Source organism: Furipterus horrens, unplaced genomic scaffold (genome assembly GCF_987537825.1).
Source record: "Furipterus horrens unplaced genomic scaffold, mFurHor1.1.pri manual_scaffold_9, whole genome shotgun sequence".
In the NCBI taxonomy this organism is placed as follows: Eukaryota; Metazoa; Chordata; class Mammalia; order Chiroptera; family Furipteridae; genus Furipterus; species Furipterus horrens.
Window position 1 is genome coordinate 80,703,620 of NW_028327179.1, and position 23,229 is coordinate 80,726,848.

Here is a 23,229-nt window from a genome sequence, read left to right on the forward strand (position 1 = left end):
ACGTAAAATATACTCTGAAAGTATAATTATTCACACTTACCAATGTCATTTTAATTGTCTTCGTTATTTTTTCTCAAGCCAGAAACAGCAGACTGATGTCATGAGCTGATTCAGGAACAACTGGTGGCCTCCCCACTCACATTCAGGGCCCCACGTCGATGACGTGAGTGACTGCTGACATGTGTAACAGGGAACGGAAACAGCACGTTCTTACAGGATGTGATGACTGTCTGTTTTCTGGCTAGGTGATGTCCACTGGTCACAAGCTCCTTGGGAGCAGAGACCTCTTCTGTTTCCTTCACCATTTTATTCCGGACCCTGGGGCAATGCCAGGCACAGGAGAGGCCCTCAAGGAATACTTGTTGAAGGAGTGGGGACTTCCATTAGAATGGTGTTTACTTCTGGAATTTCCTTGAACAAGGTTCCTGTCTATTTGGAGAATTTCTCACTCACCATAACTAAGCTCAGGCATCCCCTCCTTTAGAAAAGTTTTCTTGGTAAGCTGTTGTCAATATTTCTATTATAACTAAATGTTTCTTCGTCTACTTGACCAGACTATGAACTCTAAGGGCAGATATTTCATTGGAGTCACTTCTATTCTCTAGTGTAATATGCAGCACTGGACAAGGTAGAAAGGATGAATTTTTCAATTGAACATTAGTATTCCCATAGCTTATCAAAGCCCATAGGACTAAATTAGCTTAAGGGAAACAAACAAACAAACAAACAAAAAGGGCTAGTTATACACAAAGTATGTTAGGCAGAGTGGTTAAGTCTTCCAGATAAGTTTGCAGCTTCTCATTATTTGTTACTAGGATCACAGCCAATAGGAATGTTAAGTTCATTTCCCTCTTAGTATATGACATCGGCCTGGGCAAAACTGTGCAGAATTTCTCCTTTTGTTGTTCAGTATCAGGAGTCACAGATTCGAATGCCTTTAGGGATCAGCTAATAGGCCAAAGGCAAAAGATTTAGTGGGAAATGTGGCAAATACAAGCGCACAGGCACCATCTCAAGACTAAAGACTGTGGTGCACAAGGGAAAGGCATGTGCCAAGAGCTTGGGTAGCACCCAGCATGGCTGGGCTTCACCTGAATCCAAATGTGACTTAGCCTCAGACACTGTCCTACCGGGCCCCCAGTGGGTTGCTCCTAAGAGCAGTAATGACTGCATTTACAAACTGCTCACCGAAGGCATGAATTTCAGATTTACTTGTCCTCCTGGGGTCATTCCAATGTTCTCTCAGCACCCTTTCTTAAGACAGGAAAATGACCTACAAATTAATAAATCTCCACCCCCTCATGTATGTGTACTGAAGGCCAAAGGCTATTTTATGCAACTGCAGTTAGTCTTGTAAGAGTGGTTATTTCTTTGTGTGCCCTGGAGTAGAAATCTTTCTTAAATACACAAGTATAATTTAATTTGATTCTGATAAAAGCCTGCTATAATAAAAACACATACTGAATTTTTCCTTATATAAAGAAACTATGAAGCTTATTTAGGGGAACATTTATCATGCATAAGCACATTTTCATTCATTTATTTTTTAAATCCTCACCTGAGCACATTTCCATTGTGTTGTTTTTTTGGGGGGGGGAGGGGGGGCGACATCAATGTCAGAGAGAAACACGCCTTTTGCACATACCCCAATGGGAGATTGAACCCACTGCCTAGGCATATGCCCGGACCGGGATTCAAACCAGCAAGCTTTTGGTGCATTGAATGACACACCAACCAACTGAGCCAAGTGGCCAGGGTAGGTATAAATACCTTTTAATTTGAAACGGTTATTATGCCTTGTCTGAGACACATAGGATTTACCTTTTATTTTTAAGCACAAAATTTTAATGACTTGGTTCTACCCACTGTTTAAAATGTTGAAAGCCCTTTAGGTTAAGAGAAGGCTCTTAAAAACTTCCACTCTTCCTCCTCAAACTCTAGCCCCCATTCAGACAGTTAAGATGAAGTTTCCCATTTTCAATACCACCAGACATATGGAAATATGTTTAATGTCACTAATCATCAGAGTAATGCAACTTCAAACCTCCACGAGATATCACTTTACACCTGTCAAAATGGTTATCATCAGTAAATCAACAAACAAGTATTGACAAAGACGTGGAGAAAAGGAAACCCTCGTGCACTGTTGGTGGGAATGCAGCTTGATACAGGTTTTGGAGTTTTCTAAAGAAATTAAAAATGGAAGTGCCTTTTCACCCCGAGATCCCACTGCTGTGATTATACCCGAAGAATCTGAAACACCAATTCAAAAGAACCTATGCATCCCAATGTTCATAGCAGCGTTGTTTACAATAGCCAATGCTGGAGACAGCCTAAGTTCCCATCAGTAAATAAGTGGATCAGAAAACTGGTACATTTACACAGTGGAATCCTATGCAGCAAAAAGAAAGAAGGAATTCTTACCTTTTGCAGCAGCGTGGGTGGAACTGGAGAGTATTATGCTAAGTGAAATAAGCCAGGCAGTGAGAGACAAATACCATACAATCTCACGTATAGGTGGGAACTAATGAACAAAACAAACAAATGAGCAGAATAGAAGTGGAGACGTGGAAATAAGGAACACACTGACAGTGACCTGAGGCGAGAGGGGAGGGGGATAACAGGGAAAGGAAGGGGAAGGATGTTGTCAAGGAACAAGTATAAAGGACCCATGGACAACAGGGTGGGAGTGGGGGGGTCAGTGGAGAGCAATATGGAAAAATTGGGACAACTGTAATAGAACAACAATAAAAAAAGAAATTAAAAAATGAAAGTAAAAGTGTGGTACATTTACACAATGGAATACTACACAGCAGTAAAAAAGTACAAATTCTTACCTTTTGTGAAAGCATGGATGGAACTGGAGACTATTATGCTAAGTGAAATAAGCCAGTAGGTGAAAGACAAATACCATATGATCTCACTTATAAGTGGAACCTAATGAACAAAATAAACTAAAGAGCAAAATAGAACTAGAGGCATAGAAACATGGAACAGACTGGCAGCTGCAAGATGGGAAGAGGGAGGTGGGTACCGGGTGAAAGAAGGTGAAGGGATTAGACCAACAACATACATAAGTGACCCACGAGCATGGATAACGGAGTGGGGATTGACTTTAGGAGAGGGGAACAGGCTGAGTGGAGAGGGACAAAGGGGGAAATATTCAGACAATGGTAAGAGCATAAACAATAAAATATTTAAATTTAGAGATATACTAAGAAAGAAGCTCCTGGACCACAGAACTCTAATGTTAAAATCTGAGCTTGGAGGGAAAGCAGACAGACTACAGAATAAAGACCACACGGGTTTAGGTATCCTGCCCTACAACTGGACTTAAAGCTCACAAGGTTTGTGAGCTGACCACTATCTTGAACTAACCAGAGACTCAGATAGTCAGGAGTTCATTCTACAATGGTTACAGGGAACCTTCAAATGCCCTTCCAGGCAGTTGGTCCTTAACACCCCTTCTTTTTATCTTTACTTTACTGTAATAACTTTTCTTTCTTCTCCCGCTTTTTCTTCTTAACTATCTCCTCCTTCTCTTTATTTTTCCTTCAGGCTTTCTTCTTCTTCTTTTTTTTTTTTTCACATACTACTGATGTTTACTCAGGACTAAGACAACATCTTACTCATTTCTGTGTGTGAACAGCTGCTTCAAACCCAATCAAAGGCCTGGGAACCATAACTTATAGTTTCCCTACCTAGCACAGTACCTTGCTTTATTAGTAAAGGGTCTAGAGTGATAACCCCAAATACTTAAAATAGAGAACTAAAATTAGGCCTTTAGGGAATATAGTGCATTGATTGCAATAATGGACCCAAATTGTTTATACATCCCTGTGTTCATGCTCTTCATAGTGTCTTCTCAGATGACTCAAGCCATTGGCTTAAGCCAGTGGGACAGTAACTGATACGATGGGAATAGACTTGAAAAGCACTTGTACACTGGGGTGGTCCTCTTCCTGCCCGTGAAGTCCTGAGCTGCAGTGTGAAGGAGCCCAGGCGAGCGAGCTGGAGCAGGAGAGGGCGCGTGGAACAGGCAGTGCGCCATCCACTGAGCTCCCCTATACCAGCTCTCCCCTGGGAGCCCAGCCAGGATCAGCCAAGCATGAGCCCAAATAGCAGAGTAACCTGGTTAAGCCCAATCCACACTGTGGACCCACAGAACTAGGAGCTACATAAATAGCTATTCAGTCGCTGAGTTTGGGGTTTCTGTTATGTAGCAAAAACTCAGTGATACAAAAGTAAATTTCCTTCATAAAAAGAACTACAGAGTTCTGGCCAAGATGGAGGCATAGGTAGATACGCTGCATCTCCCTCCACAGTGAAGAAGGAATACAGCTACCTCAAAACTAAAACAAAAAACAAACAAAAAAAAGACCAAAAACCAGAAGTACCAGAAAATCGAGCTGCATGGAAATCCAACAAACAAAGAAATAAAGAATAAACACTCATCCAGGCAAGTAGGAGCGGCAGAACCAAAGCGGAAGGAGTTCATCAACACCAAGCCATTATTATATGAAATGTTAAAGAGATATGTTTAAGAAAAAGAAGATCAAAATATGAACATTAACATGACAACAAACCCACAACTATCAACAACTGAATCTCAAAAACAAAAAATAAGCAACAGAATAGAACAGAAACAGAATCATAGGTATGGGGAACATTGGGAGGGTTATCAGCTGGGAGAGGTTTCGGGTAGGAAGGGGGAAATGATGCGGGCATTAAGAAGCGTAACTGGTAGATACAAAATAGACACCAGGATGTTAAGAATAGTACAGGAAAGGGTGAAGCCAAAGAACTTATATGCAGGACCCATGGACATGAACTACGGGGGCTAAGATTGCTGGAGGGGAGAGGGTTACTGAGTGGAGGGGAGCAAACAGAAAAGAAATTGGGACAACTGTAACAGCATAATCAGTAAAATATACCACAAAGAAAGAAGTATAATTGGTAAGACAGGGGGATGTTAAGAATAGTACAGGAAGGGGTGAAGCCAAAGAACTTTATGCACAACCCATTGACATGAATTAAGGGGGATGGGATTGCTGGGTGGAAGGGCGGTACTGGGCAGAGGGAAGAAGCAAAGGGAAAAGAAATTGGAACCACTGTAATAGCATAATCAAGAAACATACTTAAAAAAAGAACCACATATCTTTCACACATAAAAAACTCCTACATATCGATAAGGGCCTGATTCCATATATACATCCTTATTCATGAGAATATTGGTATGTCCAGGTACATCCTTTTCAGTGAATTTCCTGGGAGATTGGCAACCCCTCCAGCCAACTAGGATGGTCACCAGGCAGAGGATGACTCACATCCCCATCAGACACACCCACTCATCACCTGAGTGCAGTGGGTGTCTGGTCCTGGGTGCTGGTACCTGCCCTCTCCAGGGACAAGTGGGGACAGACTACTAGGCTCCATGGTACACTCCTAACAGGCAGGTCCGACATCACTGAATTCACAACCTCAGGGCCAAATGGTCTCCCTCAAGTATTGCTGAGGACAGCTGCAGCCAGGTGGAAAAGCCTCTAACTACTCAAATATCACCTCTCTGCGTCCTCCTTACCTTAGAGTCACCACACACCACCTGCCTGACAGCCCCATGGAGTGTGAAAACAGACTGCTCCCAAGAGACAGATGGCAGCACACCTTTAGCTCAGCTACACTGCCCTAGATGAGGCACCTAAACAAACATCTGGCAAGCCCTTCTAATGCTCCCCTGAGCCGCCTGGTGGTGCACATTTCTTTGTTAAGCTTTAAGCTTTCCTGGGATCACAGATTTCCTTTGCTTTCTTTCCCTGACAGCCAGGTGTCCTGGACAGCTGGCCACATATAAAGGCTGAGTCATCCCCGTCCATGCAAATCTCTGGGAGAGCTGGGAGACTCACGGTACCATCCTTGCTTTCTGTGTGTTTCTCCTCAGCAAAACTCTTCACAGTTGAACTAACTTTTGACATCTGGCCTCCTGCCAGGGTGCAGAAGGACTCTCAAGGCCTCTCCAGATGGAGCCAGAGGCTAGGACCCTGCAGCAACGGATTATGAGGGAGGGTCACCACCATGACAAGCCCTAGCCAGACACTCCAAAGGACCACTCCTTTTCACCATTCGTTTAATATGCACTGATCTCGCACCCCACGGTGTCAGCCTGCATTAGCATGGAGCACCCCCAGGTCATGAACTACTGCACTATCCATGGACACATATGGCAGGTTCAATCCCCTGCATGTGTCATGGCAAGGCATGAAGAAGCCAATGGTATTTCAGAGGAAGGCCCCCTTCGGCCTCACCAGTCAGCCCTTTTATACCAGCATTTCATGACATCACTGTGAAGAGTTCTTGGGCCATCTACCTAAGAAACTAAGCAAGTGAGAGCTGCTGGCTTGAGCCTGTCCATGGGGCTTAGTCACTGAGTAGGGGACCTGTAGAGGAGACACATGCTGGGGTCACACTTTGTCCTGCAGTCAACTAGCCCAGATGTGTGTTTCAGCATGTGGGTCTGCCCTAGTCCATTTGTATTTTCAGCAGAGTGGACGGGCCGGGACCTGGGGTGCTGAGAGCTCCCTCCACCCATGGAATGTGCTTCTCACATGCCCTCAGGGAGACTGCACACCCAGAGCTACCTCGGGGGCTCCTAAGCCAGGCATTTCGCAATTATTACCTGACGTCTATACAACAGACACTGCAAGACCATAATGGTCCCACTTTAAAGATTAAGAGAAGCCAGGAGAGGTTAAATAACTTCCTGCCACTCACACACCAGAAGAGCACTGGGCTTAGCCCTGACAGTCAACAGAAGCCAAGCTATGATGCCCCCTCAGACTGCTGCCCCATAATTCCTAAGGAGATGGCCAGAGCACAAGGATGAAGGTGGCTGTGACTCGAGGCGGCCCCAGGTATTGCGCTGCCTTAGAGCACTTAGAATGGTCAAAGTTCTGTTACAAGAGAGAGGAAGAAAGGAGAAGTGGAGTTTCTGGCTTTCCTGCTTTCACTAATCAGACACATCCTCCCTCTCTTCAGAGCAGCCCCCCTGGGCCCAGCTGCAGCCACCTGGGAGTCTGGAGAATTTCTAGGCCTGTGCTGTGAGGTCAACATGCAGGTGACACTTCTCCCCACCCCAGGAGACCAGGCCCTGTGATCAAGGAGGCTTGTGGCCCCTGTACAGCCGAGAGCCCAGCACAGACCAGACCCTGAAGCCTGGCCACATCTCCTCGATGGCCCATCACAGCCAGCCACTGAGGCAAAGGAATTTTGTTCCCACAAGATTTATGAACCAAGGTCTTACTGTCCTCCAGAAAAAGCAAACTCTTTAAGTCAATGTCTGAATACAGGCAGGTCGGCTGGGTGATTCTGGCCACATCATTCTGGCCTACGGAGCTCTGCATGGCAGTGAACCCTAGCCCCTGGCACTGGCTGGTGGCCCCAGGATCCCGTCTGTAAAACTGCATTCGAGTCAGGATACTTACAAATGCTCTGTCGGATCCACACCCAGGCGCTGGCTGCTCTTTTCCGTTTGGTATACTGTGGTCAATAATGATAGTTTCTGTATTGGCTAAACAAAATCCATTGGACCTCATGAATTCTGAAAATGAAAACAGTAAGAGAAACATGCAGGAGGGGTAAGGTTTTGAAGTTTGAGGCTTACACCAATCTCCAGACTACTGCCCTGTCTCCCCCACACTTTATGAGAATACTCTGCACCCCAGAAGTGCACTCTGGTGCCCATCTGGAGCTCTGCCACACACAGTAAGGGGCCAATGCCAATCTGCACTGGAGCCACACGTGCTGACTTGACCTATGGAAGCCAAGAGGCTCCTCTCTCCCCCAGGAAGAGGCTCTGGTTGTCTGAGTGCTCTCCCCATAAGCCCTTCCCCGTGCATTGAAAGCTGGAACCGAAAGAGCACTGGGCTCACATCTGGCAGCCTGGGTTTGAGTCCAGGTCCGCGGCACTCTGCCGGGGCTGCCGGTTTCTAAGCGCTCACCTGTGTCTGAGACAGGATAACACCATCACCGCCCTGGGCTTCCATGGTGATCAAATGAGATCAATGTGTGTTTTAAACCAAATGGGCGACTTCACCTTTTGCTTTATCTAACTCTATAACAGAACCCCTGGGCTGCTCCGATTGAAACAGAACCCACGGGCTGTTAAGTTAGGGGCCCGATTGCCCGCCGCCAGAATTATAACTCTTAATACCAGAGTTTGGTGAAAAGATAAAGAATTGTTTGTTTACACATAGTCCTGCCTCTCCCTCCCAGACCTGGCCAGTCTTAGGAAAGTCAGAAACACCGTTTCCCTACTTCCTAGGCACAGTTCAGCTTTACCAGTAGCTGCCAATCACTCAGTTCGGATTGGGGAGGTCCTTTCTGTGCTGTGGTGCCCTCCAGCTCTCAATGCAGGACCGCCTTGATTCTCAGCCTCCTTGCAAACTGCCTTCTTCCTGTAAACCTCGGGGATCTCCTCTCCTTCTCAAAACCGCCTGGCGAGAGCTTCTTCTTTAAGCAGCCTGGAGACCCCTTCTCCAAGCCACGTGGAGGGAGCCCACAAGAGCCAGAGAGTGAGGGCGTGAGGGCCAGAGAGAGAGCCTCCTAGAGCCAGAGCCAGCCCAAAAATATCCGCAGCTCCTCTCTTCCTCCCTGCCTCCTCTCTCTCCCTCCATCCTATCACGCAGTGGGTGTTGCAAAACCGTCCTGACCATTCACAGAACCCTATGTAGGCTCTGTCTGCTTCTTCCGTACCAGCCCACAGTCCAAGACCCCTACCAGACCTGACCCTTGGAAGTAAATCGGATCTTTGCAACAATGTTTCCAGCCACTAGCTCCAGGCATGCAAGGGCATCCTGAAAGCTGCTTCCTGCTCCCTATCTCCCAGCCGCAAACTCTGGGGTTTCTTTTTGGACTCCCCTGTTTCTGTAACAACTCTGTATATAAATCGATTTTTTACCAACAAGCAGGAAGTTCATAATTTAAAGAGACCAACAAGGAAAACATATTCATGTCTACGTTGGCTGTACGGTGTTAGATTTTCGAGGACATGGGTCTGGTTGTCTGGTGCCAGAAGGGGTGGGAATGGGAGGCCTGAGGGTATGGCAGCTGAACTGGCACCGGCTGGGAGCCTGGGCCCTGCAGCTCAGCTCAACAATGAGCTCTGTGACCTTGGGACTCAGTACCCTGAACTGGAAAATTTCTGATGTATTCTCAAATCCAAAGAAGTATCCCAAGGATCATCATCTTCCCATTCAAGGCCTAACACATGGAAACACAGGGAAACACACCGCTCAAAATAGCCCTTCCTCTCTGCTGGTGAGCTCCATGGCTTGTTAGGGACCAGCCCAGGAGGGAAGCTCATCTGAGCTCTGCCTCCTGTCTCCACCTCCTTCTGCCCCTCCACCTGGTCCACAGCAGGAGGTGAGCAGCAACCAGCAAGTGAAGCTCTCCTCTGGCCCCACCCCCTTCGTCAGTGGAAAAACTGGTCCCTGGTGCCAAAAAGGTTGGGAACCACTGGCATTGACACATGGGCACCTGGTCTCACTGGGCATCTGATGCTATTGTTGTCTGGGAAATTGTTTTATTTTTTTCTTACATCTCACCATAATTTAGACTATTTTATTCCCATGTATGGATTTGATTTTTGTATAAGTCAGCGTGTAACTCCATGTCTAGTTTTAATCTTTCTAGGGATTTGGTTCTCATTTCTTGAAATTTCTCTCCATATGAATAGAATTAGGGAAACTATATGAAAATGAAGAAAGAAAAAGAGAAGATTTCCTCCTCACCCCCACATGGATAAAATGACTATTCATCAGTAATATTTGCCAAGTAATTCATTGCTAAAATTTCCACTTGGCTTTCTGGAGAAGTGACAGCTCGTATTTCTCTGGTTTTCTCCAACACCAGCTCAGTCGGTCACATTCCCAGTCATGTCAGCACAGCATGCCCTGCCTTGTCCTGCCTTCCTGGTTGGAGTCCCCCAGAGCTGCAACCTGCTCAAAAACAAGCGCAAACAGCCTGCAAGTCCTGAGAAGGAGTACTGAAAACCAACAGAAAGTTGGTGCTTGGAACCTCTGTGGTCAACTACATTTCCAGGAGCAAGAAGATGCAAAAAGATGTTTACCAAACCTCAGCGATTCTGAAGATGGCTAAATCTTAACAAGAAAGACTAAGAGTCTCTCACCTTGCTTATTTTCTTACATTTTCATTATAAAAATGGCTACACAAAAATTCACCAATTTTGATTTTTTTTAAATGCAAGCTGATAGGGCAGCCGTTATGATACAATTTAACAAAATTGTTTCAAATGAAGTTAAAGACAACAAAGTGCTACTAGAACCATCTTACAAAAAACAAACAAACAAACTTTAGGGCCAATCCAATATTTTATATTAGCTTCAGGCATACAGCATAGTGGTAAAACATTATAATAATTTACAAAGTCATCTCCCCAACAAGTTTATAGATGTACTTACCTGGCACCATACCTAGTTATTACAATATTATGGGCTATACAAGGTCTGTCCAGAAAGTATCGAGCCATGTAATATGAAAAAGACATTTATTGAAGATGATACAAGAAACATTGCACATAGAACAATGATAACTCAGTTTGCTTCAAAGTAGGCACCTTGGGACCTCACACAGTCGCCGTCACCTGCCCCATCGTATTTTCCTGAATCTCATCGAAGGTCTGAAATCTCTTCCCTTTCAAAGGTCATTTTAGTTCTGGGAATAGCCAGAAGTCTCAAGGTGCCAAATTTGAGCTGTAGGGGGGCTGAGTCACCTGGGTGATTTGATGTTTCGACAAAAATCTCTGCACAAGACATGATGCATGAGCAAGGGTGTTGTCATGATGAAGCTGACAATCACCAGTTGCCCATAGCTATGGCCTTCTGAATCATTCGAATAGTTTCCGCAGAAGAATGTTCAAACTTAACACAAAATTCGATGCAGATCTGTTGCTCTCCTTGCTCATTTTGAATGTGATAGCCACACAGTACACATGCTCACTCCAATGCGTCTACCGCTCCCACTAACTAGTACAGTGAAGTTGTCCTTGTTCACACATGTGCATTCCAGTGCACTCTCTTTGGCTGCCAGGTTGCACTGATGTCACACAAACTGGTCCCGTTATATTAACACATTGTATTCAGGTGTTTAGTGCCAACGCATTATGGTGGGAGTGGCGATTTTTTGAAATATGCGTGCAAATTTTGTCGTTACGTAAAATCACTATAAATTAAAAACTACTTCGAATATTTTTATAAAACTTTGATTTTCTGATCTTAGAATGTATTCTTCATCATTATTATGAAAGATAAAGGCACTCTGTGCACAATTTGCAAAAAATGTAATTTTACGTGTCCCGACAACAATGGGTTAACAATGATTAGGTTTTTTCTGCACAGACCTCATACTGCCTGTGGTGTACTTTACATCCCTGTGACTACTTTGTAACTACCAATTTGTACTTCTTAATCCCTTCACCTTTTTCACCCAGCTCCCCAATCCCTCTCTCATCTGGCTACTGTTAGTTGGTTCTCTTAACCCAGTAGTTTTAAGATTCTTTGTATCCTTGTAAACATTTATTAAATACATATAGTGAACTTAAAATTCTTCTAATTCCTACCCTATTGTTAAGAAACTTCAAGTTTAAATGAAGAGGTAAGAACAACAGCTACCTTTATTGAGCATTTATACTGTGCCAAGTTCCACACTTAAATAATTTCTATGCGTCAGTTTACTTCATCCTCACAAGACGCCTATGAAGCAGATATGATTATTGCCCCTATTCTACACTTAAAAAAAGTGAAACCTATAAAATGTAAGTAACTTGCCCAGGATACAGAGATGGAAACAAGCTGGACCAAATCAGAGTGCAGAGCTTGAGTTTTAACCACTGCATCAATATGTTTACTTAGCATCTACTTTGTGCAAAGGTACAGAGTTTAAAGATGATCAAAATATGTTCACTGACTTCATACTTTAACTGAACATATAAAAAAAATACTACATAACAGATGTAAGGCCTCTATCATTTAAGTGGAAGAGACAGGTATATGGGCAAATTAATTTATTTACCTGTATGATAAACATCCATAAAGTATTTACTATGTGCGAGACATGGTACTTCATGCAAGAAACTGACATTCTAAAGATGGGGGAACATGATAAACAAAAGCCTGAACAAAGTAAATTCAGAAAATAAAAAATATGAAAATAAAACAGCCTATTGGGTTAGAAAGAGATTGGGAAAGGGGTTAGTTAGGTCATCAGGGAAAGCTGCGCTGAAGAGAGGAGACCCAAATGAAGTGAGGGACAAGCCACATGAAGGTCTGGGAAGCCACATGGGGAATGTTGTAGGAAGAATGGTGATGACTAACCTGGTGAAGTGAGAATGAGCTTAGGGTGTTCAAAAGAAAGGGGGGCAATGTGGCTTGAGGGGCACACGGGAGAAGTGGAAGAAGAAGCCAGAGGGGCACATAGAGGCCAAGGCACTCATGGCCTCGCAGGTAAACGTTTGAATTACATTAAAGAACCATGCAGAACTACCAGAGAGCTTAAATCAGATCCGATCCGATTTAGTCTTTAAAAAGAACATCCGAATTATATGAGAGGCAGAAGAGAGGGTTACAGGGAAATAAGAGTAGGAAAACCAGTCAGCAGGTGATGTAATCGTCTAGATAAGAGGTGAAGCTGGCTTGGACTGAGGTGTCCGCACTGGAAAGAATAACAACTAATACAGATAAAATTTAAAGGTAAACTGAAGGGCCTTCCTCACAGATTGTGGCATGTGAGGAAAAGAGAAAAACTAAGGATGTTTCCTAGGTCCTTGGAGATTGACTAGGTAGATTAATGGGATAAAGAAGATTAGAGAGGATCAAGTTTGTGAAAGCACCAAGAATTCACTTTGAACGGGCTTAGTTGTATATTACTCACCTAACAGGTGATGTTCAGCAATCAGCTCAAAATGGGAATGGACTCGAAAGAGTTTAGAGCTGGAAATAATAAATCTGAGGCTTATCAGTTTCCAGATGGTATAACCATGGGATTAGATTAAATAAATAAATAAATAAACAAAACAAGCTATTGGGTTGCCAGAAAAAAATGTGTTTAATACAATATAAAGAATAAATAAAAATGTTTTAGAAATATAGATACAAGCAATTATTTAAAATACAATTAGTAAGCCATACATGTTTGAGTCAATGCCAAACGAATGGTACAGATGAGTGTCACATGCATTTAGAGCGTTTCTTAAACCGGGCACTACTGACGTCTTGGGCTGGATAATCCTTTGTTGTGCGGCTATCCTGTGCCTGGAAGGATGTTCTGCAGAATATCTCACTGCTGCCCACGAGATGGCAGAACCCTCCACCCAGATTCAATAAACAAATGTCCATAGACACTCCACTGCCTGTGAACAAGGAAGACGGATGCTAGAAAATCATCCCTTATTGATAACAACTGATTTAGGGGAAGGCAAAATCATCATGGATTGGGCGTGATAAAAAAGGAGTAAAATGAAAAATGATGATAGAACCTAATCAAATGTAACAGTATCACAAACTCCCAGGCCTTGGATAGACCTTAAAGGCATAATAAGCCTGAACTCAATTGGGTTATGAAAGGAATTTGATTTAACCAAAACTACATGGAATGCACTGTTTGTTGAGTGAGAATACATGAAATATAATACACTATGGGGTTAGCACAATCAATTGTTACTACTTTAATTTTCAATTAAAAATTTCAGTTAAAAAGGCTTTTAATAAAACCACATTTAACCTAAAAACTAATGTAAATATATCCTCTTATGCTCTAACTACTTCATTCAGACACTCAATAAATATTTTAAAGGCCCTGTTTATTCTATTCTTGTCAACAATTATACTAGCCACATTCCCTCAATAGGTATGTCTACCACTTTCCTTCTACTTATTTTGCTGACACTATAACAGGGCACTCCCCGCCAACAGATCTGAATAATACCCGTGTTCATAAATTCTGCATCAGTTTAAATACACAACATAATCCCAAAGGAACTTGAATTAAATGAGAACAGAACGTACAAACAGAAGCAAGAAAAGCCCAGCACTGTTTCCCTCAGACAGGGCAGGGAGGATCAGAAGCGTTTCACACGCCAGATTGCTGGGCTATCCCTGCCAGCTGAGGGTTTAACAGACTCAGCCAGCTCGGGGAACAGTGTGGATTTTGCCTTTAAAAAAAAATCATGGTGAAGTGACTGGGCTTTTTACAAGACGGTAAATAAAGGGAATAGAGATTTTCTCTCTCCTTCCTATTGAAATTTCAGAGTACAAGGTTAGCTCTCTGAATGCCAAAGCAGTTTAAATAAATGTATGTTTGACAGAGACTGTAGTTATTTAGAGTTAAATATAATTTAACCCCAAAATAGCCTCTTTGGTGAAGGTAAACAATGGGAGTACTTGACAAGGTATATTTGTCATATTCTCTCAGGCCCCATAAGGACAATTCTGGTGTCTTTTCAGTAAAGAGTCTGATCTGTGAAATCTTTCAGAATTGATCTCTTTGAGGTACACAGGAAGCTGGGTGTGAAACCCTGTGATTCATCTATGCAACATTAACAGACACAATGGACTGAATTCTCTGTAGTACCTGGCCACCTTTAAAGGTAAGTTCACATATTCAGAATGCCACTCATTATTCCAGAGACAACCTACTGCCCAGAATATGTAGTGTTCTGAAAGGGTTAACCATCTTCCTCAAGGTGGGCCATCTGGCCTTAGTGTATCCAAAATTTCTAGTACCTGGCCACTTTTAAAGGTAAGTTCACATATTCAGAATGCCACTCATTATTCCAGAGACAACCTACTGTCCAGAATACGTAGTGTTCCGAAAGGGTTAACCATCTTCCTCAAGGGGAGCCATCTGGCCTTAGTGTATCCAAAATTTCTAACCAATCTACATGCAGGATAAAGGTCATATGGATTTCTTGGTAAATTCTGACCTCAGAGCTCTAAATTTTCCTGTAAGCTCCTCAGAGGAAGAGAGACAGCCAGTTTCTTGAAGAAGTTTCTAACAGCCCTGCATTGGGTGACTTTGTTAAAGGGTTTATTTTATAAGTTCTGAGTAATCCCCCGGCCCACCTTCCATTACCATTTAAACCAAGGGTTGTGGTGTTAAGAAAACAGCTGTATACTTTGCACTCCATGAATGTCATCAAAGCACAGCAGGCAGGCAGTGTGGGGGTGGGGGAGGTAAAAAGGACGATGAGATCAGTGTTGCTCTGCAGTGCTGTCTGGGGCAATGTATGTAAAGCTATAATGAACCTTCGTTCTTTATGTAAGAAAATATGGAATTAATATTCACCTTAAAAAGTGGTTTAAAATTCTAAATGAATATTCTTATAACATATGCCGCTTGAAGGCAAAAACAAAGCCAGTTTATCTTGGTCCACACTCAATATGGGTGAAAAGCTAATATAGATACATTTTTGATGGGGTAATCTGTTGAATTTATTCATGAAGAAGTGCTAAACTAATGACAAGGAATTGCCTTCAGAAGACAGAACTTAAAGAAGCTTTACTACATAGAGGAAAAAAGCACCCTTGATTATATTTATAAATTTGACTTTTAAAACTGACTTAAATGTGAAACCCACAAATGAAAGCCCATTTAAAAATAAACTTAAAAAAATACTTACTCCTCCGCTAGCCCCATGAACCAGAACACTTTCTCCAGCCTTCACACGAGCGCTGCAAAAGAAAGCATAGGTTCATCATCTCACTGTAAAGCTAATTAAGCCGACATAATTTAAATTATTCTCAAGGAAATTCTACCCTTAGTCCAGCTAACACTTATCCAAAGAAGAAACTCATGGTGAGATATTCTACAGGCTCCAGAGAATCAAAAAATGATTCTTCAGAACCACAGATAAAAGAAAACTTCAATTCATTCAACAAATGATTACACAGGAGAACAATTTTTAACATAATTCCTCTTGAGTTCGATTTTTCAGCTGTTTTAGACTTAAATAGGCATGCTGATTTCAAAACTGCAGATAGTTTTCTTCTATCACGTCAAGTTTTTTCTGTACAGCTTATTTTATGCAACCACTCTAGGCTGGATGGAGCCTGGATCGAGGGAAGCACTAGTGCCATCCTATTGGCTGAGAGCAAACCTCCCTCGAGTGGGGAGGGGTGGGGGATGACCTTGGAGACCAGCGACAGGTTCATACTTGTCTAGGCTATTCAGTTACACACGAGACACTGTGGTGAGAGGTTGTGTGCTGCTCTATATAGTGAATCGTATTCTGAAGTGTAGTCCAAGTTCTTGTCTGTATACAGGGAGTTGCAGAATTTATTATTTTATTTACATACGTACTTACTTCCTTTCCTTCAGATCATGTCTGCCTCTGCTGTTGCTCATAGTAAGTGCCTAAACAACCCTGATTCATTTTGTTATATCTATGGCAGTTTCACCATTGCCAGTCAAAGGACAAACATCAATGCATTTGTCAGGCAAGCCTATTTTGCATATCTTAAAGTAAAACTTGGTGATCAAGATAAGTCTTGGGCCCCTCACAAGGTGTGCGAACAGTGTCACGAGTTTATGGATGTGGACGAAGGGAACACATGATAAATTGCCATTTGGTATACCTATGGTTTGGTGAGAGCCCAGCGATCATTCAAGTGACTGTTACTTTTGTATAGTGAAAACGTCAGGATAGACCAAGAAAAATAAATGTAAAATAGAGCATCCTAGTCTACCATCAGCTATAGGCCCAGTGCCTCATTCAACTGAAATCCCAGTGCCAGTTTTCATTGAACCCACCTCTTTCGAAAAACAGGAGTATGGTGAAGAACTAAGTGACAGCAACGATGATGATTTTGAAATTGAAGATGACCAAGTTCGTAAGGGATTTGATCAACATGAGTTGAATGATTTGGCACGAGATTTGGAACTATCTAAAAAGGCCTCAGAACTCCTAGCATCAAGACTATATGAGAAAAACTTGCGTGAAAAAGGAGCGAAGGCATCCTACTTTCGATCAAGAGAAAGTGCATTTCTTCAGTACTTTTGAAGTGACGGTGGCTTTGTGTATTGCCATAACATACGTGGTTTAATGGAGGAACTGGGAATTCCAACCTAGAACGCAACTGAATGGCGACTGTTCGTCGACAGCTCGAAGAGGAGCTTGAAGTGTGTCCTCCTCCACAACGGCAATTTACTTGGTGCAGTCCCAACTGGCCATTTAGTCTGTTTTCGTGAAGAATATGAAGATAGAAAGAGAGTCTTTGGTCTTTTGCTATATCACAAGCACAATTGGATCATCTGTGTTGACTTTAAAATGGTCTGCTTCCTTCTCGGTCAGCAACGCGGATACACCGAGTATCCCTGTTTTCTGTGTATGTGGGACAGCAGAGCTCATGAGAAGCATTGGGTGGAGTCAAATCGGCCTCCAAGATATGACCTCAAACCTCATGATCCAAACATTCTACATGAGCCACTTATTGGCAGAAAGAACATTATATTCCCACCTCTGCACATAAAACTGGGTCTCATGAAGCAATTTGTTAAAGCTTTGTCAACTGAAGGAGACTGTTTCAAGTATCTCATTTTGGCATTTCCTAGCCTGTCGTTTGAAAAGATAAAATACCTTAATATGTATGTTTGGTAGCAGAACTTTACTACTTGTACACAATTTGACTTACAATAACAATATGTAGGCTCTATATGAATAAAATAACTCTAAATAAACAGTATATTCAGGTAATTTTTCTTTATTTTCTTTTGTGTGTACATTTTGTATGATTTGGGGGATAAAGGGAGGGTATCCTGTACCTTAAAAAGTTGATGTGATAGAGAAAAACTTGGTCATTTTTGGATTCGGATGCCAAAAGTTAGTACAAAACAAGTGTCAGATCTAACTCAACAAAAACTGTGCTTCCCAGTGTTATTAGAGTCTATTATGCGCCAGGCACTGTGCTGGATGCCACGATCACTCATGGTGCTCCCTGCTGCAGGATGCGGTCCATGCAGGGAGGGTAAGTGGACCTGCTGAAGCTAGAGGAACTGGAGTTCCTCACTGATTCCCACAGAAAGCATCTCAGAACAGTCCATGAGAGCCAGTCTTTATTCTGTGGCACAGAGCACTGCGCAAGTAAACATCGGAGACAGACTCTTTCAGAGAACATTTTTACTTTCCCATGCCTTCAGACATCACGTTGCACCAGCCTGTAAGCTCTCGTTTCAGAAAACAATGCTCAGTCAGCAATGATAAGAGAGTAAGAGATACGATAAATCCTCTCACAAAGGTTCCCGTGTCAGCCCTAAAATGTCTAGATTTTCTGGTGAAATGACATCCGTGTTTTTTTACTTCTGGTTCATACCACTACTTTTCTAATATACTGAAAACAAGGATTGTGCAGCCAGCACATAGGGGATCCTTCATTATTCCAGCTGGCCAAGTGCTAATATCACAAGCCAGCAGCTGTTGTGTGATCCAGATCTTACTCCCAGACAGGAGCTCTTACTTCCTAAAACAACAGGGCTGGGCGCCCATGACATGATGTTCAGTCTGGGAGTGAAAACACAGTAATCTGGAGTCCTGCTCAAGGCTGTGTGCCAACAGCGGACAAATGGCAGTTATGAGCAGTAAATGAAACTAACCCTCCTGCTTGGGATAAGGGGATTGAGGGTAGTGAATTAAACAGAGGGTCTCAAATGATAAACTTTGACATTTTAAAAGGTAAAATACAATGTAAGGCAACAGGATGACTAATGTTATATTGTGGCCTATGAAACACTTCTCAATGAATTTGAAAAAACATCTTATAAACAACCCCTCAAACACTTGGAGCACATTCTCCTAAATCCCTGGGCCTGCGGCAGGTAGAGAAAAAAAAACAGGCTAACCCTCTGCCGGATCCCCACTACTCTGATCCTTCTAACCTTGTGTGGAGTCACTGTGATGGTTAATTTTATGTCAGCTTGGCTGGGCTGGAGTGCCAGAGTTTGGTCAAACGTTATTCTGATCTCAATGTTTCTGTTGAAGGTGTTTCTTAGATAAGAGTAGCATTTGAATCGGTAGACTCCGAGTAAAACAGATTGCCTTCCTTAATACAGATGGGCCTCATCTAATCAGTTGAAAGCCTTAAGAGCAAAAGACTACCTTCTTCTGGGACAAGAAGGAATTCTGCCAGCAGATTGCCTTTGGAATTAACTGAAATTCTTCCCTGAGTCTCCAGACCCTATCAGATTTTTTGTTTGTTTGTTTTTCTTAGTTCCCTGGGGGTCACAGTAGGAGCTTGTGCACTTGGCCTGGCCTTCCAAGCTGTTGCCCCTTGCTTGCTTCCTCCTAGTCAATGAAGAATAGTATCTGGCACATAGGTTTTTCTTCCACCCCAAAGATAAGCCCAATCTAGGAGATTTTAGCATTCACCAGGGAGAAAGCCTTACATCACCATTCCTGAACTCTCCTCCGTATTAGTCACTCTCTCTCAGGGCTAAACCTAGTAACCACCTCCAACCATTCTACCTGAAAACTACCAGGTGATAGTAACCAATATTATGACAACAATCTCCTACCCTAGCTCTGTAAACTCATATTCTATCAAAACCTTTCCTTCAACTTCACAGAGATTGCTGTCTCTCGATTGATCTATTTCTGCCCACTTGCTGCTCTTGGCCTTATCCCCTTCCCTCATCAGCCTGGGCCCCTGGAAGATTACCCCAACTTCTCTTCTCTTTCTCTCCAGTATTTCCATTTCCTTTGCACTGTTCTGTTTTGCCACCAATACTACAGCCCTGAACCAATGTTAAAACCTAACTTCCTAAATAATTTGGCTAAGACTAGAAAAAAAATCACACAACAATGTGCATTTTGGTGCTACTTTGCCTGAGATAATCACATATAAGTTCCTTCAATACTATACCTCTCTACCCATATGCTTTCCATAATTATACCATCTTTATATCCTCTAGGTTTGATGGATAAGCTATCCTTCCAATATTTGAAGCCAATCGCTCTACTGATGTCCTAAGTCCTTTCCATCTTGCCTTATGCAGGATCCTGTTCCATATGCCACCCCTCCCTCTCTGCTAGATCCTTTCTCAACTGTAAACATGTTCAAGTCTTGTCCTTCCTTCCCCAAATCCTTCTGTTCCTACACTCTCCTCAAGTACTCTTCTACTCCTTCCTGTTGGTCTCCCCCAACTTTTTGGAAGAGTAGTCTCCATTCAGGAATCAATTTGCCCTTCCTTCTTCAACCCACTCAATCAGCTTCTGTCCCATCACTCCCCTGAAAACAATATGACTAAAGTCACCAATGATCTCCTAATTGCTGAGCCCAACTGTTATTTTTTTTCCAAATACACCTCACTGCTGCATTTGACAGTTAGCCTCCCTCCTTAGTAGCAAAACCAACTACTACCCCTAACACTATCAACACTAATTGAGTACTTACTCTGTGCCAGGCTCTATACTAAGAGGTATGCATTACCTCATTTAATTTTTGCCACACCCCTATGAGGTAGGTGCTATTAGTTTTTCAAATCAGTAAACTGAAGCTGAGACAGGGCAGTAACTTGACCAAGGTCATATAGCTAGTGGTAGGTGAAGACAGTACTCCAACCCAGGTCTTCCTGTCTTCAAAGCCCATGAGCTAAACAGGTGTTTAACAAACACCATGACTTCTAGACTCTCTTGGTCTTGTAATACACTCCTTTTGGTTTTATTGAGCCTCTGTCCCCTACTTCTGACCACACCAATACATGTTGGTTTTCACTAAAGTTCTATTCTCGTTCCACTCTTCCTCTCACTCCCTGAGGGATTTCAATCACTTTCATCTTATCAGTTCTCACCCACATGTTGATATCCCCAAATGTATTCCTCTAGCCTTCAATCTTACAACTCTTTCATCCAATAGTCTGTTGGACTTGTCAATTAGGATGTCTGTATTCTTAAGCTTTTCCTTTACCTAATTCTCCACATGCAGTCACCAAATATTCCCAATTTTACACCCTAAATAGTTGTCCTTTCCTCTCCACTTCTTCTTCTATGACCCTTGCTCTGGACAAGAAGTATTTTGCCCATATGATACGCCTATAAGACACTCCCATCTCTTCCATTCCTGTGGTCAAGTCCATCTTTCACAGAACTGGTAAGTGGTATCAACAGAACACAAATAGGACAATATTACTGTCCTGAATAAAACTTCATGACCCCCCCAATCCCTTACAGAACAATGTTAGAGCTCTATAATCTAGCTTTCACAATCGGAAACCTACATATGTGGTGATGACAGCTAACATATATTGAGAGATTATCTATTCTTTGCCACTCTTCGCCTTAAAAATCTTCTATCCAACAAAACCAGATTGTTCTAGCTCTCCACGGATACCATGCTTCCCCCCCCCACACACACTAGCTACTCCCATTGTCAAGAATGCCCTCTCCACTCCCAGCTCCCTTCCCAATCTAATTCCCTCTGATTGTTTTCAAATATAGCTTTAACATAGTCCAAGCCTTTACACCTTGCCAGGAAGACCTACCTCATCACCACAGGCACATCCCTTGTGATCTCATAAATCTCTATGCACATCTCTACCACTGTACTTTCCACATTGTATATAACTGTTATTACTCCTAGGTCCGCTTCCCTTACTAGACTGTGAGCATCTTGAACACAAAGACAGTGTTTTGCTCTTTTTTGTATCCATGGTGATTAGAACAATCTCTCAAATTAGCAGTTTCCACTTCATAAAAGCTTAACGGTAACAAAACGGTACCCCAAAATGACAGACAGATGGTAGGGAAAAAAGCAATTAACACTGCCCTCCTTTGTTGTTGGCTATTTAGTTGAGAGTGTTATTACCTGTGGAGCAGAGCTCGATACGCAGTAAAATATGGGACACCCAGAGCAGCTCCTTGTTTAAAGTCCAGTTTTTCTGGCAGTGTGTAAACAGTGTCATCGGCTATGACAGCAAACTCTGCCGAGCCCCCAGAGACCGTGCTGGTAGTGAAAACTCTGTCACCTTTCTGGGGGAAGCAATACATTCATATGTGTGTCAGAGATTAAAAGTGACATTAAAATGGGTATAATCTTATTTTATGATGCTTTTGAACTTTTTCCTCAGATACAGTATAATACAATACTATAGTAGTTTCAGATGTACAACATAGTGATTAGATATTTATATAACTTATGAAGTGATCACCCTGAGCTGAAATCCTTTTTAATGCAAACTTTATAACAAGAAATAAGCATTTATATAGTTTTCTACATCTTAGGGTCTCGTAAAAATAACTTTAAACTACTAAATACTTTTAAGTATTTTATTAATGGGAACCAGTGAGAAGAAAAATTATGAGAAATAGAAAAAAGCAAAGGAAAGCAAACCTCCAGAATGGTATAATGATGAAAATGATAACGAACCTTTATTGAAAGTGTATTGTGCTAGGCACTGCAGTAAGTATCTTATGAATATTATATAATTTGATCTTCATAACAGCTTAAGAGGTAAGTAGTTTTATTATCGCTACTTTAGAATTAATCCCACAATACAAATAATAAAATTGAGGCAAAAAGAAATTCAGTAATTTTCTCAGATGAAGAAGTTAGTAAATGGCAGTTAATAAAATCACTTTTGCCCAAAATACTAGGGAGAAAAAATAAAATGTAAGGTTTCGCCCTGGCCAGATGGCTCAGTTGGTTAGTGTAGTCCCATATGCCAAAAGGTTGCAGGTTCAATCCCCAGTTGGGCTCATTGGGAAGGCAATCTGTCAATGTTTCTCTCTCAAATCAATGTCTCTCTCTCTTTCTCTACCCCCTTTTCCTCTCTCTCTAAAAAACAAACAAACAGAAAACAAACCAAAAAACAAAACCCAAACAAACAAACAAACAAAACCCCATATCTTTGGGTGAGGATTAAAAAGAAAGTAAGGTTTCTTCCACACAGCAATTACCTGCTCTAAATCCTCTCCACAGATTTCTTCACCCCTACATTTCCTTCATTTTTCATGTTTACACCAAAAGGCAGGACTCTGTGCCTGGATCCTGACAGCAGGAAGAGCTGGGACTGGCTTCAGCATTTGTCCCAGCACCAGAAACAGCAATCTCTCAATAAACGTCTGTGCAGCCCTTACTGCTCAAGAGCAGAGCATAACTGAGGGTGAGACAAGGCTCTGTATAAGCATCGTGGGGCTGCCTGATGCGACCTGCACACTAGGGGAATGAGGCT

At 42.4% G+C, this 23,229-nt stretch overlaps 1 protein-coding gene across 3 annotated transcripts in view; it reads right to left on the bottom strand.

Annotated features, from left to right (window-relative positions):
• Window positions 1-2,417: 2,417 nt before the first annotated feature.
• LOC150002044 (zeta-crystallin-like) overlaps window positions 2,418-23,229 on the bottom strand; it is a 31,509-nt gene continuing 10,697 nt past the window's right edge. For 2 of the 3 annotated variants that reach the window (XM_090287454.1, XM_090287453.1), the window contains exons 4-6: window positions 21,864-22,027; window positions 15,689-15,740; window positions 13,098-13,420 (exon numbers count right to left, since the gene is read on the bottom strand). In XM_090287454.1, coding sequence (XP_090143580.1) covers window positions 13,388-13,420; window positions 15,689-15,740; window positions 21,864-22,027 — 249 coding nt within the window. In that variant the 3' untranslated portion in view covers window positions 13,098-13,387. Of the gene's footprint in view, window positions 2,463-7,478; window positions 7,595-13,097; window positions 13,421-15,688; window positions 15,741-21,863; window positions 22,028-23,229 lie in introns of those variants that run through there. The other variant, XM_090287455.1, reaches the window with a different exon arrangement.